Genomic DNA, 18,320 nt, shown 5'->3' with positions numbered 1-18,320 from the left:
ATAGAATATATAGCAGTAAAACTGTGACCAGTTGTACTGGCTAAAGCACATTATGCTTCGTTCAATCGAGTACGGTACAGTACGATATGGCGTTAAGTTACTACTAAAGTGCCTTCAGTCTATCCAATGTCAGTACTATCTTGTATTTGGTGTCGTTAAAACCGTCCCTCTGCAGTCTTTCAAGAATTGCATGTCCCGTTCCGTTAATTCCCCCATTAAACTATCTCCCGTACTTTGTCCCAGCCCAAAAAAGAACACCCGCGCGCGGACTTCTCTCTACCACCCTTGGCTCCCTATTACTTGGCTACCTATAGAAACCTCGAATCAGGCTCGACAGCTCGACACAACAGCTCAACGGCTCAACAACATGGCGAACGGTCATCGTACATATATATTGCATTTACTCAGTCTACGTGGTTCCCTTATTTATACCGTGTGTGTGCATGTACCGCCGTTTTGCTTCAATAAACGTATGCGATATATCTTCGGATGCATACATGCGACACGTTTGATTCTCTCCGTAATACAATAGTCACACAATAGTAAATATACTCTTTGTTGATTTTGGACTCACGTTTCTTCTGCGATTACTTTGCTTTTTTTTTTTCTTTTCTACTCTCTCCTTCCTTTCCTTCTCTTATCCGCTTGCTTTTTATAATTGATCCCGGTCGCCGCAGAACTACGTTGCGACGACTGTACGGGTATACACCGGTTCAATCGTATATAAACTCTTTGTATGCGTATATTTCTTCTTTTCCTTTCATTTGTATAATATCCGCGACCCCCATCGGAGGGATGGAACGCGGTAAAGCTCGTTTCGTTTTGTAACTTTAATGCCCATTGCGCGTTTACGCGTACGAAAATCATTCTTTGAGAGGGGGTGGGGGACTCTCTCTCTCTCTCTCTTTCTCTCTCTTTCTCGGTTAACGAAACGCGGTCGGGATTTTTTTTAAGCCCCGCACGGATTTCGTTCGAAAAGAACGAGCCTCCGAACGAACCAAGAGAAAATCGTTAGCTATCTCGATTCGATATAGTACAAATGTGGATTAGTTCGAGTTTAAAATAACCGATCGCGAGTGGTACGAGGTATATTTTACTTTGCTAGCTGCTACGTTTAATATCATGTATCGGTTCGTTAAAATTCCCCTTTTCTACTTTGTCCACCGCCGACCCGTTCAAACGGAGAAATTGTTTTGAGCTGCAGCAGACGGATTGGTCCGCGATTAAATTCCCCCGTTCTTTCACGGATACGTCTTTAGAGCTCGCGTTTGTTGTTTATCGAACGTTCGTTAAGTGTAGTATAGAAGAAAAACGAATATACAACTATCCACGTGTCAACAATAATTCGGGTCTTGCATCCTTTGAGCGCTATGAATTCGCACGCGGTACTATTGTTGGCACTTGCGCCTAAATATGAGAACAAATCCTTTTCTTTTTTTTTTAATTCCGCGCTCGACAAAAGATTGTTCGATCGGAATCGTTCTTTGCATTTCAAGTTTAAGAATGATTTCACGCGCAGTCTTTGTCTCTCGAATGCGCGATGTTACTTAAACCGGTAAGTGGAGCGCTCCGAGGGTTAAAACTTGTATACTCGACCGAGAATCCGTTCGTCCAATCCCTACGCGATCCTCTCGTGATTCACCTTGCCACTTTTGTCCTCAAGACCAACCCCCAATTCGTTTTCTCTTCGTTCGTTCGAAACGCTGCGATATTATCCATTTAGTTTCTTTTTCATTTTTTGTTTCTTTCCTTCTTTTACAGCCACGGGTCCGTCCGGAAAACCACTGACACGTACGCTCGCATCTGATTTGAGCTTTTCTCGCACGGTTTTCAACGTTTCGTTAAAATTCCCATTCGCTGCTGCCTCCTCATCGCCCAACGTTCCCCGACTCTTGCCGCGACGGAGAAATCGATCAACGATTTAGTTCAACGATTTGTCGACGATCGCAGGACTGCGGCCACGGTTTACTCTCAATAGACAGAACGAAGGGAAAGAGCCAAGGAACGTAGCCTGAGGAGAGAGGATGCGCCGACAGCGGTCTACCGCTGTTGGCCCATACTACTGCTGCCACTGCTGCTAAGGCTCATGTGCGGCTTGAGGCTGTGTATGATCTTAACGTGGGCGACCATGTTGTCTTTCCGCGTGAATTCCTTAAAACAAACCGGGCAAGGATAGTACTTGACGTTAGGCTTGTGTGAGGTGACGTAGTGCCGGCAGAAATTGCTGATGTGTGTGTAGGTACGATGGCATACGGTGCATCTGTACACGTCGCCCTCTTTCACGCAGAAGTCCCGCACCGAACCCTCCGTTCTCTCGTTCTCGACCTTAAACGATCCCTCGAAGTCGCTCTGGCTGATCTCCGACTCACCGGCGACCAGATTAAATATGGCACTGCTCAAATTGTCTTTCGACACCTTCTGCTCCGACTCGGAGTCGGAGTATTGCTGCGAGTCCTCCATCGACCCTGTGCCCGCCGACGTAGTTGTTGTTTTACCCTGAAGGGACGACGCGCTGTACTCCTTGCGAAAGCATCGCTCGAAGTTGATGCGAATGTGAGTCGGTGACTGGGAGCCACCGCCACTCGACGTCTCCTCCGAGTCTGAAACGAAGAAAGCTCACTCCTTTAAACAGTTCTCGACGTCCCTTACGTCGTTTGTAAGTAGTAATAAATTATGACTATGTTAGAAGTAGTAAGATATTCTCTAATTCAAACTTAAATATATCTCGATGCATTATTCATTGAATTATTAATATATTTAATTGTGTATAATAATGTATTGATAGATAGATAGAAATATATATATATATGTATATATGTATATATTTAAATAACTATATAACGTATTTCTATATTTGTGGGGGGAAGCAAGAGGAAGGGTAGAGCCAGCAAAAAAGAGTCACCGTATTCGAACCGGCTGTCCGTCAACTCTGTCCCATGTTTTAAGTGTTTTATGCCGCACCCGCTTTTCCGTGTCCCCCACCCTCTTGTGTGTTCGTCGTCATTCCCTCTTCAGATTCTTTCGCTCTCACGCACGCTTTCGCCACTGCTCGCCGTTGATCGCGGCTTTGCCTCGATCCCGTACGGCTACGAAGAGGACCGTTACGGTCCTGTTTGCCATACCACGAAAAGCATTTCAGCGACTCAACGAAGCCTCTCTTTCTTCCTTTCTTCCAAATGGATATGAACCATCCACTCGTACCGCTCATAACGCGCAGTCAACCACACACGCACACCCGTACGTATCCATGCACGGCGACCATATGCACAAATACTCACTCAACCCGGCTCATTCTCTTCTTATCTCGTCAGTCGTTTCTTCGCCTTTTACTCTCGCACGCAACCCCTGCTCACCAAACCGCGTCTCAACATTCGCACACCTTCTCGCGTTCGCCACTCTTGCACCATTTAACCTTCCTCTTTTTTCTCTCCCGTTTACCTGGACTCGCACTCGTATCAATCGTTATCAACGGAGGCATGCAAAATATACACGCGCGCATTCATACATGGACACGTACGCGTGACGTCACGCACGCGTATGGGAATGTTAATAATCGTCACATCATGTACACACTCGAAAACCAACCCCCATCCCCATATATATATACTTGTTTTTTTTTTTTTTTTTATTTTTTTTTTAAATTGTCCGTGCGTCCCGTCAGTCTGAACCGTATATTGCAACACATATCCATTTTCTCTACGGGAAGACGATCCATCGAGATCGAGGACGCTCGAGAAGAAGCAACGTTCTCTCTTCTTCGATGCAACTGTATGTAATAGATAGATACTTTATTTAGATATATTTAATCCGTTTTCGGCTTCACTGTACATCAGATGCTTTTATTCAATTATTTTCTCTTATTTAGGTTCTGGCATTTTCGGAACGATTTCATATACATATATATGAAATGTATGTATACTTTTGTTTCGTTTTTGAGCGGCTGGCCTCCCCTAGTTCCCTCGCTTCCCCCGCGCAAAGGTAATCTCTCAGAGATCGAATGGTGACTCAGATAATCTCAACTCACCTGCGCAAAGAGAACAAAACAACACGTTTCACGGTCACTACCGAACGATCATCATGTTCGACATCTTCGAAGAGCACTTTTGTCACGCGCGCGCGTGCGCGCGTCCGTGCGTACGTTAGTAAGGTAATTTCTTTTTTATCTTTCTCTCTCTCTCTCTCTCTCTTTCTCTCTCTCGCTCTCTTACTCTTTCTTTCTCTCTTTCTCGAATACCTCGTATGGAAAAGAACGTACGTCACACTCTGAATATTGTTTTCTTCCTTTTCTTTTTCCTTTAGTTTTTCCGTTAACATTGATCTCTCTCTCTCTCTCTCTCTCTCTCTATCTCTCACTCTCTCTCTTTCTCTCTCTCTTTCTCTCCATTTCTGTCAATCTTTCTGTCTGTCTGTCTCTATTTATCTCTCGCTCTTCCTTTTCCGTGTCTATAATAGAAGTATGTCTCTCTTTCTCTCTTTATCTCTCTATCTTTTGTTTTTCCGTCCTGTCGTTTCTTTCATCTGCTTTTTCTCTCTCCTTTTCCGTCTTTTGCTCTTTCCTCGGTTCTTTTCCCCGAATATCTGTTTTCTCCGTTCTTTTCATCCCTCTCTCCGTCGTGAAAACTCAAACTAGGCAACGAGAAGAACGCAAGAGAAGGCGGAAGCGATAACCTGCCGACGTTCGTTGTCCGTTCGAATAAAGAAATGGAGGAAATGATTAAAAGAATTAGAAAGAAAGAAAAAAAAAAAAAAAAAAAAAAAAAAAAGAGAAAAAAATAAGAAAAGAAATGAAAACAAAAGAAGCTACGCACACTTTCCTGTTTTTCTTACATTTGGTAACTGATATCACTATCCGTTTCGTACATATACGCGCGGTCTGTCACACTCGGCGCGACATTGATCGCCGTTGTTTCAACTTCCTTGCGACGAACGAACGTGAAAAAAGAAAGTAAACCAGCGTTTTAAATAAAAATCAGAAAAAAAGTAAGCACCGCTAAAAGCTGGCTCCACCCCCTCCTTTTACCAAGTGGCCAATGGCAGCGAAGCGTTTCTCATTCGTGCGGGAATATATATATATTTTAAAAGGTATTCAGATATACATATATATGCACGTACAGACAGATGTATCATACATGTACGTATATACATACACGCGTAAGTATACGCACGTATCTATAATATGTAAAACGGGGATGGAAGTGGGTAAGTAAGAGTGATAGTAAATAGAAATATCTAGAGAGACGAGAACGTGGAGAACGAGCGTAAAAGAAGAAGGAACGAGGCGCTGCGCATTGGCCGAGTATAAGTTACATGGGTATGTAATATTTTCTATGTATCTATATATAAATACATATGTCCTTTAACGACGATCGGTGGGTGGTAGGTTAGATTTTTGGAGGCTACAGCATTCAAAAGGGAGTATATATTATATCTTTGTGTATTTGTTGGCACGTTTTTTTTTTTTTTTTTATTCCGCTCGAACGTCTCGCCGTTTCAGAGGAGCTTAAACAAAACGCCTGTACGGGGCTCAACGAGACGACGGCTTCCTTTCTCTCTCGTACACTCTGTTTCTTTCGTATATATATGTATATGTATATGCATATATATATATGTATATGTTACGCATATGTATACATATTTTCTGGTATGGTTTTTTTTTTCTATTTCGAGTTGTCACAGGCCAACACGCGTGACTCAAGTAGAGGTGTCGTTTTCTAAAAGCCCGTAAAACACGGTGCGCATCGTGTTTCGATACATTTCGCCTACACTACGGCTTGACTGTGCCGAACGACTCGTTTCAGGTTGCACGAGAAAAGGAAACGATTCTTATCAATTGCTTTTTTTTTTTTGGTACATATTTCTAACAGGCCTACTTTAGAAAACCGTGACACGCATAGACTCCTGGGAGTCTAATTCGCCTGTCTCAGGCGTAAATCGCACGATTTTTATTTTATTCGAATATCCCGCGAGATTTGTTGACCTTAATTTCATTCATGTAAGGATGCTAACTCAGGCGGTGTCCTCGAGTTAACATCTTAAACGGATCGCACTCGTCAACAAATTCATCGACTTGAGTCTGACAAATTTTTTTCGCTCTGTTTCTTTTCTAGTGTACTTGAGTCTACGATCGAAAAATAGCCACCCCCGGAAACGTTGCTGCGATACTGCGCTCGGAAAATGAGCACGCAGTCGCGCAACGACGAGCAAGGTGTAAGATTAACGGACGAAAATTCTGAAAAATCAAATTCATTAGCACATCGTAAAGCAGGTTCATTATTCTGTTCCTCTTTCTCTTTTACACGTGTGTGTGTGTGTGTCTCGCTCGCCGAAATTTGCCAAGGCGATTGCGACCGCCTCGATGAAAAACGAGCAACAGCTTAAACAAGTGATAGAGCATTTGTTAAATATTAGAATACAATGTCGCTTAGGAAAGCTTGCGAACAGAATATCGTGTAATTACCGTCGATCGATCTCGACGAATCGTATGAAAAGCTTCAATCGATTATTAGGCAATTCAAACGTAACATTAACGTGTGATTAAAACACTGATAAACCTATGATTTCTTAAAAAAAAAAAAAGAAAAAAAATGACGGTAATGTCGCCTTTCTTCAACTCGTTAAAATGTAGGTAGAATATAATCTACGTACACAAATACATTTCTAATTGTTCGCCTTGAATTACGAATTTCACCAGATACGAATTAGCGTCTATTCGTTAGTGGTGTAAAAATATATACTTATACATATTGCATATTTTAAAATGTCGATATACAAAAATAATTATTGGACACAAAATCACGACAAATGAACGTTGAACGTTGTAACGCTATTAAATTCCAAATGATATTTATAATTACCCGACAATAAAGCTTGCTCTTGGTTTTAGTAGTAGGCATAGATTAGTACGCTCGACTATTTACAAGTCTCTATGTTGAACTCGAGAATGGAGAACCGGATTGTTTGGTACCGCTGTCGTCGATTAATGAGATGTTAAAGTTGCTCAAGCTAACTATATTCGTATCAAAGAATACTGAATGTGCGGAATGACGTTTTGTTACTGACGATTATTCGAATTACGGATGATGATTATTTATGATTATAAATGACGACGCAGATTGTTAACCGTGTAAGCTGACAATGGTATTTCTTACCTTGCTTGAAACCCTCGCTCCCTTGTCTACTGTGCGGCCGCGCGAATGTCTCGTCAGAGGCTAACGGACAAATGGGGACCAATTAGATTATCGACTATCAAGAAATCTCCGATAAATTACAAAAATTACATGTACGCACATTTTTCGTTCAACCCTGGAACACAAAGGATTCGTCAGTTTTACGACTGGCAGGCATTCCGCGATATGTTTATTTATATCAAGTTAATTTATATCAATAGAGTTGTAAAAAAGCTTCATGAAAATTTTAAGAGATTGGTAATTCGTCATTAATTATTTATGTTCGGAGGCCGTTTGTGTCCAAGGGTTAATTGAATCGGTAGTTCGAAGAAGGAAGTAAAGGTAAAAATCGTTTCAGTAAAAAATTAAAGAGAAATTGCATAGCCTAATTATTTTCTATTTCGATAAGAGTGAAATTTCTATCAGTTGATCGTTTACTGTAAAGAAAACAACGATTTCCTTGTTTCCCGTTAAAACAAAGCGTTCTAATATCAATTCGTCTATTTCAATGAAAACAACTGCAATAAATAAAATATAACGTTGTTTCCGTATACTTGAATGACTCAAAGCTGCTTTAGACTTTTTGCGTGGGGTTAGAACAAACCTGAGATACACCGCAACGCGTCTTCGTAGCCGTATTACGTAAGCAATTCGAAAAATCACACCTGAAATGCTTGCAAGCGTATTCAGCGTGTGAGTTGACCACTACGAGGTTTGTAAATACATTAATAATCAAGTGGAAATCGTATGCTAACGTATACATATGTACTTAAAAGCATATCCATTTAAAATGGCTTATTACTTCTGAAAGCATCCGGCGTTTAAGCAACATTGTTCAAGAAATCGAATCCCGATGAAAAACCGTACGATCTTCGCTGGTTACGTCCTCTTCGAGACAACCGATCCGAGCGGCGGAAAGAAACAAGTTTTTTTTACCTTGGGCAGAGGTGCTAGGCGTTGGTTCGGGTTCCCGTTTGACGCGAGGCGTCATGGACTCGGGCGTGTCGGTGCCGTTCTCCGTTGGCTCGTCCTTCCTCGACGACGACAACGAGGAAGCGGCCAGGCTGGTCCCCGTCGTGGCCGAGTTACCGACGTTATTGCTGCTGACGTTGTTGCTGCCGGCCGAGGCGCCGTTCCCGCCTCTGCCGGTGTTCCCGGTGCTCTCGCTCTGAAAGTCGATACTCATCTTCATCTCCATCATCTCCGGCGAGCCCTGGACTAGGTCAGCCCCGGAGCAAGACTGCAGCTCCTGCCCGGAGATCTCGCCGATCGGCGTGTCCGACGAGCCGCTCAGCTTCCTCGGTCTGCCCCTTTTCCTCTTTGGCGCGGATAAGGCCGAGCCAAGCAGAGGATGGTTGGACACATGGTGCATCCTCTTCTGCGAGACATGGTGGTGAGGCCCGATTTGGTTTATTCTATGCAGGTTCGGCGGCGGCGGAGGTACTGTGTTTTGATTGCCAAGTAACGAGGAGGTAATACTGGGCAAGTCGCACTTGTCCTCGTTTACCTCGGTCAGGCCCTTTATCCTGAGGGACTCGGCGACTCTCAGGAAGGCGGTCAGCCTGTCCTGGTCGACGCTGACCTCTCCCCGGTACATGAAGTCCAAAAGGCTGCGCATGTCCACGTACGGGACATCTTTCAGAATTACTATCGGGTGCTTGTCGGGGTGGCCGACGAAAAGGGCCTGCAAAGCGTAACGGGATAGGAAGAAAAAGCCGCATCGCGAGTTGGTATATAGATTCGACAAAAGAGAGAGAGAGAGAGAGAGAGAGAGAGAGAGAACGTTATGAATTATTAATACGCGTCACGAATTAATCTACCGTTATGAATTATTAATAAATGCCCTAGGATCGAGCGAATCGTCGGTGGTGTTCAAAAAGAAAATACACTTCCTCCGGCATTCGCGGACCAAGTGTTTTCTTTTTTGCATCTTTATTTTTCTTTTCTTTCGTTATTTTTCCTCTTCTTCTCCTTTCTTTTTCTTTTGTTTTATTTCCGAAGATGAAGTTGGGTTTGCGTCCTTACCTGAAAGTAGGGGCTACACGCCGACAGCACCATTTTATGCGCCCTGAGTAGTTGACCCTCGACGGCCAGCGTAACGTCGACGAACGATTCGTCATGAAGTAGTTGGTCGAAAACGGAGAGTAGATTACTTTGATGATTATTCCAGCGCAGACAAAACCTCTGCGACGCCATCGCTTCGCTTCTCAGATCCGCCAAGTTACCGTTAATGTCCGCTAACATCAGATCTAGTGTTGATCTTTTTATTGGTATTCCTGCTGCCGCCTCGTCGTCGCTTCTTCTCGCCTTCCTCGACGAAGCCGCTTGCTCTTGTTCGTGCTCCTGCTCGTACTCGTGCTCGTGCTCTCTTCTTCATCGGCCACAGTTTATCATATCCTTCCTTCTCGTGATCTACAGCCGCAGACAGAAAACAAAGCTTATTACCATTGAGTATTGTCGCTACTTTTCCATCCCCCCCTCTCTCCCCCTCGCGCCCTCTTCTTTTATGCACGAAGAAAAAAAAAACCTATCTAACGCATCTCGCCTCTACGACAATTAAGTCGGAGCTTAATATGCAAAGTGGTGCTCGATCACTTGCACCAGCATCGAACTCGTTTCTGTATAAATGATTCATGTCGACATGAATCACTGATTGCCCCTCGCGATGTACGTGTGCGGAAACGGGAGAACGATAGCGCGGCGGCCGCCAGAATTCCTGCATATGGAAAATTTCTTGAAAATGATGTGCACATAGTCCTGGGACGAGTCCTCTAAACTTTCCGCATACGTGTATGTATATATATATATATACGATAACGCCTGCATGCATAATCGTCCATATAAGCCCGCGAGACGATACGCACGAGCGTACGAACGTGGGTGTACGACCCTGGAGGACGTAGGTTGGACGAATAGGCGACTCGGTTGGTTCGTGCCTTTTATGTAATTCTCCTCCTCACCCCTTCGCCAGCCCAATCACGGTCACGTACGCAACGTTTGTTTCGCCGAGACCGCGAAGATGTGGCAGAAACGGCTTTCCTCGGTCGGTCAAAGGGCGGGTATTCTTCGTTACGCGTCATCGGGGAAAAAGCCCACGGACACAAGGAACTTAATCGAGCTGGTCGGGTACCACCACCGTCTCGTTGCTTTCGCAGCGAATTCGCGATCACGCAATTTATTAATATCAAGTTACGAATCGTGATAGGGAACTGAAAGCAGGGAGGTGAAAGGATACCGGTGTGCGTTCCGAACAAAGACAGGACGCGTTGTTTCGTGACCGCTCCGCGAAACGGCAACCTCAGCGAGTCGGTACAATCAGTTGTCTTACGGTGATCCGTATTTACCTTTTATCGTAACGGCGAAACAGATAAAAAGAACAGAATTCAATTTGTAACACTTTAAAAACTCCACATTTAAAACCTGACGACAGATACGTTCCCTTTTTTTTTGTTGAACGATTCCGTAGCTTCCTCCCATCGAACTTTAATTTTTCTTCAGAGAAAGTAACTTTCATCTAGAAAGACACTAAACGGCTCGTATATCAATGTTCTTGAAGAGATTCAAGCATCTGGATAAAACTTTGTTGGTTTGGCGAAACAAACTCAAAATGTCATCTCGCTCGATTTGAATTACATTATACGTACAACTCCGAGTACCTGCATCGACCTTTAACTGGCGCCAAAGATAACCTCTGTCTCCAAGGGAACTGCGATCGCAACGAAAAGGAAAAAACGAAAAGAGGAAAAGAGGAAGGAATATTTTTCAACGAATTACGCGAAGGGAAAGCGAGGGGGAGAGGAAAAGAGAGAGGATCCTGGCGTCCGCCTCCTCCTCGGTCCTCGCAGCTACATAACGCGGAGAAGAGGTCGACGGGTCGGCCGACGAGAGAATCAATAGCATTTTCTACGCATTCGGATCGATACCGGGTTCCCGTTGCTTTCGCGCGCAAACCTCGATATACGTACGTGTGCAGCACCTGTGCACACGTGTGCACACGCACACCCGATCGCAATAGCACCGTGTAAGCCGCGCGCGCCTGGCTATCCGTCGTTCCACGACGGGTCTCGTTTGTGTGTTCGATATAAATGCAGGATAGCCGTGCACGACCTTGCACGACCTTGTTAATACCTTGAGTGAATGGTTTTCACGGTGAATGGCACGTCATCATGGTGCTGTACACGCTGTGGCGTTGCGATTAACGATCGGCTGCGATCGCGGGATTTCTGAAATGTCGCGCCGCGGGTTTCGACTCGGTCGCTTCCTACTTCTTTCGACGCCGTTACCGCGCAATCTCGACTTCCTGATAAATGGATTACGTAATAGAATCGTGCGAAATCTCGGTCGCTTTATTAAATCGGCCGCGCAAAAGTGGAGGCCGCGTTGCGCGAGCAACGGACCCGTGAAAACCGGATGATGCCGTGTTCCATCGATCGGTCCGCGCTCTTCCAACCTTTTTTTCCGTGCGCCCCCACCGCCCTTTCCGTGTATGTACCGGAATCGACAAAAGAGTGGTAGTCGTTTTCTGGCAATCGCCAGAGATCGGGCAAAAATACAGCCGGGAGATAAAATTGAAAAGAAACTTCGAAATCGCAGGGACCGTCTAGTTTAAATTTGTTATCCCCGATGACAACCGCGAAAGTGCTTTGAATCAGCGGTTCTCAAGTTCATTTCGATATGAAATTCATTCGGGATTGCTCTCGAAAAGCCCCGCACACTATCGACAGTCGCTGTCATCCTAATTTCATTAAGTCATTAAACGGAGCTACCGTTTATCGTTACCCTGAAAATGGTGAATGTTGTTGAAATAAACGTGGCAAATCGAATTAAAGAATACCTTCCGTCGCGCAACCTAGTTTGGGAAACACGGTCCGTACACGGTTTCAGACGGAGAGGTTCGCAAGAAAAGACTGGAGGTTCGTTAAAAAGGTTCCGCGAGGTACTCGTGTTTGTTCTGCGGGCATTATCTAACACGATTACGTCAGAAATTATTGAATCAGCTGGAATACGGAGGATTTTTTGGTCGAGCCGTTTCGCCGTGTTTTAAGGAATATTTTCGATCGAATGGAAATAAGGTGTCGCTACGGATCCGGAGAGATTGGGAAACGCGCGCCCAATGAACCGTGCACGAAAGTCGATCGAAGTAGGAAACCAGCCGAATAAGAACAGACGCGGACGAAGACCGTGACAGTGTACACAATTGCGTTCCGCGAAGGATGCACACGTTGAGCGAACGTCGTGGCACCACTTCGCAAGTTATATTTGTTTAGCCGCGCATACAAGCCGGACCGTGTTCGACCAGTTTTCGTGCGAACGCGAAAAAAACCCGACGCTTCTGCGCTAAAGCCGTTAACCATACGAAATGTAAAAGTGGCCTCCCGGTGTCTCAGCCGATCGGGAGGACGTCATCTTCGACTCTCGAATACTATTCAGGTTATCAACAACGGCGGCGCGTGACGAACACCGCCCGTCTATATTCAAGCATTACCGATGAACACACTCCTCGCGGTATAATTAAACCCGTTAATTACTTCCTACGGCCCCGTATCACTCTTCTCTCATTAAGGTTATCATGACGTTCCAACGTGTGCAAGAAGGTGGCCTCTAACGCCGATCGGCGGATACGTTCCGCGCTCTAATAACGGGAAATCGAGAAATTCGTTAAAACAGGAAGGCAGGAAAGCGAATCACGGTAATTCCAACGGCCATGTACGACTCGCTCGATCACGCGTGCGACCGTGCACCATTCCGGGACGATAAAAACCGATTAAACGATATTTACCACATTCTCTATCGGATCGAGTTACACCAACGGGAGAGCCTGTACAACGTAGCAGCCGCTCGGATACAGCCGCGCCTCCCGTGCCGTTCAAACGTTTTCACCCGATAGATAACGACGTTCGAACGAACGACGATTACGAATCGGCGAAATGTTGCACAATAAACGAGCGAGAAACGGTGCGCGAGAGAGGGGTACGGGCCGGAGAGCCGTACTCGGCCATCTCGCTACGAACTTCGTCCCGTTATATTCCCTTAACACTTAACACCACTGCGGCCTTCGGATCGTATTCGACCCAGTCTCTACGAGTCCTTTCCTCGAGCAACTTCCTAGTTTCCAGACAAACGCTAAAAACTGTTACTGTATAAAGTGTCATAAGTGGTTTACGCAAAACCACTGCGCTGAATATATATTTCCAATTAATTGAGACGGAGGGACTAATCGCACAAGTGGGGTCCCCTTATGTTTTTTTTTTTTTTTTTTTTTTTTAATGGAAGGACGTATCAATTTTGCGTTATCTAAATAGGTCTACGTCTAAATAGTTGCTCCGAAGACTATTTTTTTCAACATACATTTCACGATATCAAATAGGTATAGAAACAAACGCATTTTCTCAGATAAAAGACCACTTAAACCACTTACAGAGCAAGACGCTGAGAAATAATTCGATATTTTTACCCCCGAAATTGGAAACTCGATGAAATAAGATTATATCCGCGTCGAAAAAGGTTCGAAAGACCGTAGAGCGAGGGGTTAACCATCGTGGTCACCACCCATATTACTACCGCCACCATTGAGTTCTCAGTTCTAATATGATCGTCATCGTAACCGACCCCATTGTTCCTAGGCTACACGCCTATGTATATTCATCGTATCTACCAGGCAACCGATGCACACGAAAACATAGCGCGCGCACTATGGCCGCTACGAGAGTCGCATGCATACGCACACATTTACCAGCGTGGCACGTCGTAGGGAACAAGCACGCATCCCGACGCGGCTGACCCCGAAAACGAGGTTTTCGCGATGAATAGAGAACAGCCGTATATCTCGCGGCCTTCCCGACGCGAACAACTGCCACCAGAACGGAAACAGAATAGACGAGACAGGACATAAATTGGAGAACGATTCGCGGGTCGAGCCGCGGTTCTTCTCCGCTCTGTACGCTTTTGCTCGATCGCAATTTGTGTTGTAAACAGAACGAGATGTGGGCCACCATCGATGACACCAAGAGACGATGGATGCGCCGGTAGCCACGTTGGGCGATCCGCGCGCGCTCGTCGGCACGCGTACACGCACACCCAGCGGCAACTAATCGGATCAAGAGGCGCGCGCGCGCGTGTGCGCCCGCGGTCTCACGCACAAACGCCTGTTGCTCACGCACGTGCGTGCAGCGCAGCCGTGTGTGTACGTGCCACGCACACGCCCGCGGTGACTACATTCTCGTTTGTGACGCGCACACGTCCTTAAAGCGGGTGCACGTGTGTGCGTTCGTACGTGAGCGTACGCGACTCGCTCCTCTCATGGCCACGCATTGCGTAATCAGCACCAGCGGCAGAGTCACGCCGAGGTACAAAACGAACGACAAAGCGCGGCAAATACCGCTGCGTTTCGAGAGCCTGAAATCCTCGCTCGTCCTCCCTGTCTCCCTCTCTTACTCGTACACACCATTATCAATCTCTCTTTCCCTCCCTCTCCCGTGACTCCGTTCCTCTTTCTCTTTTTGTTTCACCGCTTATATGTACCCTCCCCGTGCTGGCTGGCCTGTGCCTCCTACCTTTTACTGTTTCGACGCTTCCGCGTATAGAGGATACGGGTACGTACACACACCGCATGCACGCCTAGCCGGGGAGCTGGTGGTGGCCAATGTAGCGATGATGATAGAGGTGGTGCTGGTGGTGGTGGTTCTCTGTGTCTACTAAGTACACTGGGATCCATTAATAGCGTTTAAAGTCGCTGGTTTTTATCCTAGGATTATTCTTACCGCGGTCAGCCGAGAGATACGTATCGATAGAGAAACATTCCGCTGAGTCATCGCTCAAGGATGTACGTGTCGGTCGACAAAATCATTTCTGCAGGAATTCTGCGGCCCGTCACGCCATGCACCGCCGTCATGCCGTTCGATATTTTTCCGTTTTTCTCGGTCGCGCGCGAAAACCGACACACCGCGGCGACAATGATGACGCACACCAACAGCACACCACGAGACCGATTCTTAAGGGGGCAGCAGGTCCTCCCGCGATTTCAACATTCAGCCGAGTTTCCATCGCGCGAACGTGCTCTCACTTCGTTCGAACTTTGTCGTGTTCGTGAGTACGGTCAAGGAAGCACCGTGAAACGGAGCAGAAAGAAAATCAGAAAGTGACGGAGGGAGAAAGAGAGCGGGGGTGGGAGGAAGGTAATAGGAACATCCGGAGGCGTTAGTCGGTCTAGAATAAGGGTTGCTTCATCGATCGACCGAATTTTAACGGTGGATCGAGGTCGAAGCCAACCGAGTGTGCAACGGACATGTGAAACGGTTAGATAAACGGATACCGGGATAGATAGACGTGGAAAAGATACAAATTCCTATTGACGCAGAGGAAACTGGACAAGGAGGAATTAAATATGCGGCAACGATAGTCGATTAAGAGTTTCGTAGGATTCGAGGCGAGAAAGATCAACGGGATGTCTCTTAGCACATCCCCTGGGGCATCGATAATAGAGAAGAACGAGGAAAAAATGGAGTGACCGGCTAGGTTAGGTTCACGATAATCAATATCGCTAGCAACGAAATAACCGCTCGAGGCGAATCGAGTCGTACTTGTCGTATCAAAGACAGTGATAGAGGGAAAAAAAGCAAGATAGAGAACGATTTAGGGTGATCTAAAGTTCAAGGAAGAGTTTGCATATCAAAGTATCGATTGTTGATTGGTGCCATTTGTAACAGCCGCTCATTACAGGAAAATGATTTGCCAGTTACAAAATTGTATGTTATCAGTGAAGACTCATAAACTGTTGTTAAAATAATTCTCTATAATAGTCTATTAAATATTAACGGTGTCTCTAACGTATATTAAATACAATATATTTATGTTTCGATACGTAACTCACTCTATTTCCAGTTTCAGAATAGCGACGATACTTAGTGGACGTGGTACTACTTGTGCGAGTGCAAAACTTTGAGTCCACAAACATTATTATGCGTTAAAAATATCGGGATTATCATCGAATAAATTAACAAATTTTCCGTGTAGTACGTATGAATTGGTAATTATCACTGAAATAATGAGTTATGAACGTAACCGTGGCATTCGCGTAGTAATCGCAACAATATGCACATATAGAATCGGATTTAAAAATTCAAAATTAGCGCTCGCGGTATATCCGTGATCCGAGCGAAAATGGCGGCCAGTGTCCGCACTCTTCCTTGAACAGCTCCGGGGTGATCTTTTCGACAAACAGATTTTCCTCGCACGGTGGTGATATAATTCGGGAGTGTTTGAAATCGAGCGAGGCAAGCGTGCGCTCGGATATCTGTCCCTTGTCGCGCCTCCTCCCTCCCACTGGGGGAGTGCCAGGATGTGCTTGGAACGATGAACGCGCTCACAGTTCACACATTCCCGAACGCGCGGCGCACTGGCAGAGTGTGCGAGCGCGTGCATGAGGCACGCGTACACGCGTGATAGAGTTTGCGTCGGCATCGAGGCACAGGTACGGCTCATTCCCCGTTAGGTGTAGTGGAAGCACCAGGTACGAAGTTAACGGAGAATTTTGCGGCAAAGGGGAAGAGGGATTGGCTACCGAGGAACGTGTCCCACATTTTAGAGCCTTCGCGGAGAAACACATACCCGCAACATTTCTGATTCGTTCGTTCGTTTGCCCAACGAGCGAACCGAGCACACACGTTTTTGGGTTTGTCCTCCGAGCGAATGGAAAGTCACGCCTAGTTTTGCATATTCGACTCGATCATTCATGGTGAAACCCCGTTCATAGTGAAACTTATTAACGGCCGATGGGACCCCATTCCTCCCCCGCCCTACGTGCAGCTAAAATATGCGTGTATAAATAGGAAACGTTTAATGAATAATGCCTGGCCTTATTTAAATAATTGGAGGCGCAAACGTTTCAAAACTATCGGTCTAATTCGGAACTCTGCGTCACGAAACCTATAATCGCGTGCATCGAATGATATCGACAAATTTCCACGCTGAAATCGTTGATCGGACAATCGAAATTGAAACGGGTTCCAACCCGTTTCGGCGGGTCGAGAAGCGGCGTCAACCCTAAAAGAATATCGTGCCTTCGTCGTCACAGGATTCCGAGACGTTGAATCTCATCTCTGAAGAGCTTGCTCTTTTGCCCCTCTCAGACATGTGACCACTACAGACCCAAGTCCAACGTGCACACAGAGACGAGTCTGAGCCACTCTCACGCACTCACGCGTACACTCACACAGACAGGTCGGCTATCTTTCTTTCTGTTAGTCTGGCACCCTACCCCTCCTATCCCGGCATCGCGCCCTCCTACACCTCCTCAACCTCGTACCTACCCCTCTCTGACGCTCCTCGCCCTCACGACCACCACCCTTCCGCCGACAACGACGACGGCCGACCTCGCCGCGCGCATTGGCGTCCACCCTACATTTTTTCACAGTCGAACGTTCTCGATTCTCGAAAACTTTTTTAAACAAATCGCCTCCTCCGCGCGTATACGCGAAGGTCCTCGCGGATAGTTGTAAAAACGTCGCGCGGAGCGCGGAATAACGAAACAGTTTACGACGGGAAAAATAAAGATTTACGACCGATAGCGGCGGAGAACGGTGACGACGCTTAGAAAAAGTGACCGCGTCGCGCACCGACGCAATTTTCGAACAGGATATTAAACGCTTTACACGTATTTTGGCTCGCTTTCGACACGCATTACGAATTAATCTAATATCGCGTTTCCTTTTTTTTGGGGGGCTTTATGCGCGTACAAAAGTGGTCGACCCTGCAACGCCCGCTGCGTGGCTTTTCAGCGATTTCCTACGCAACGTTCCGTTCCCATAGAGCGATTAAATCTATGCACCGTTGCCGACCCTCCGTTAAACGCGATCGTCCCTCGATGCGCATTGCTCCGGCGATCACCCCTCTGTTTTCACTAAATTTTTTCTCCCAGTTCTCATGAAAAAAACCCGCTCCATTCCGAAGGATAATATTTCAAGGCTCACAAAATGGCTTTCCATAATCCAAATGGGAACGATTATTGTTTTTAGCCGTACTCGTGTCACGAATACATTAACGTTACATCACAAGGATGCTGCTAATAAATTTTAATTGACATCAAAACATCAATTATAGTCGTACGTAACTATAATAATTTTGATACGGTGATAACTAAAACAATTTATAACGCAC

At 45.9% G+C, this 18,320-nt stretch overlaps 1 protein-coding gene across 6 annotated transcripts in view; it reads right to left on the bottom strand.

Moving 5' to 3' along the window:
- Positions 1 to 18,320, bottom strand: part of Ttk (zinc finger and BTB domain-containing protein ttk) — a 45,755-nt gene that overhangs the window by 20,757 nt on the left and 6,678 nt on the right. For 5 of the 6 annotated variants that reach the window (XM_076899400.1, XM_076899398.1, XM_076899402.1 and 2 more), the window contains exons 2-4: positions 9,192 to 9,578; positions 8,103 to 8,850; positions 7,149 to 7,208 (exon numbers count right to left, since the gene is read on the bottom strand). In XM_076899400.1, the coding sequence (XP_076755515.1) occupies positions 7,149 to 7,208; positions 8,103 to 8,850; positions 9,192 to 9,410 (1,027 nt within the window). In that variant the 5' untranslated portion in view covers positions 9,411 to 9,578. Of the gene's footprint in view, positions 1 to 1,830; positions 2,601 to 7,148; positions 7,209 to 8,102; positions 8,851 to 9,191; positions 9,579 to 18,320 lie in introns of those variants that run through there. The other variant, XM_076899404.1, reaches the window with a different exon arrangement.

This window comes from Xylocopa sonorina, chromosome 8, assembly GCF_050948175.1.
Source record: "Xylocopa sonorina isolate GNS202 chromosome 8, iyXylSono1_principal, whole genome shotgun sequence".
Classification (NCBI taxonomy): domain Eukaryota; kingdom Metazoa; phylum Arthropoda; class Insecta; order Hymenoptera; family Apidae; genus Xylocopa; species Xylocopa sonorina.
Note: the sequence above shows the minus strand (reverse complement) of the source record. Positions and strands in the feature narration are given on the sequence as shown.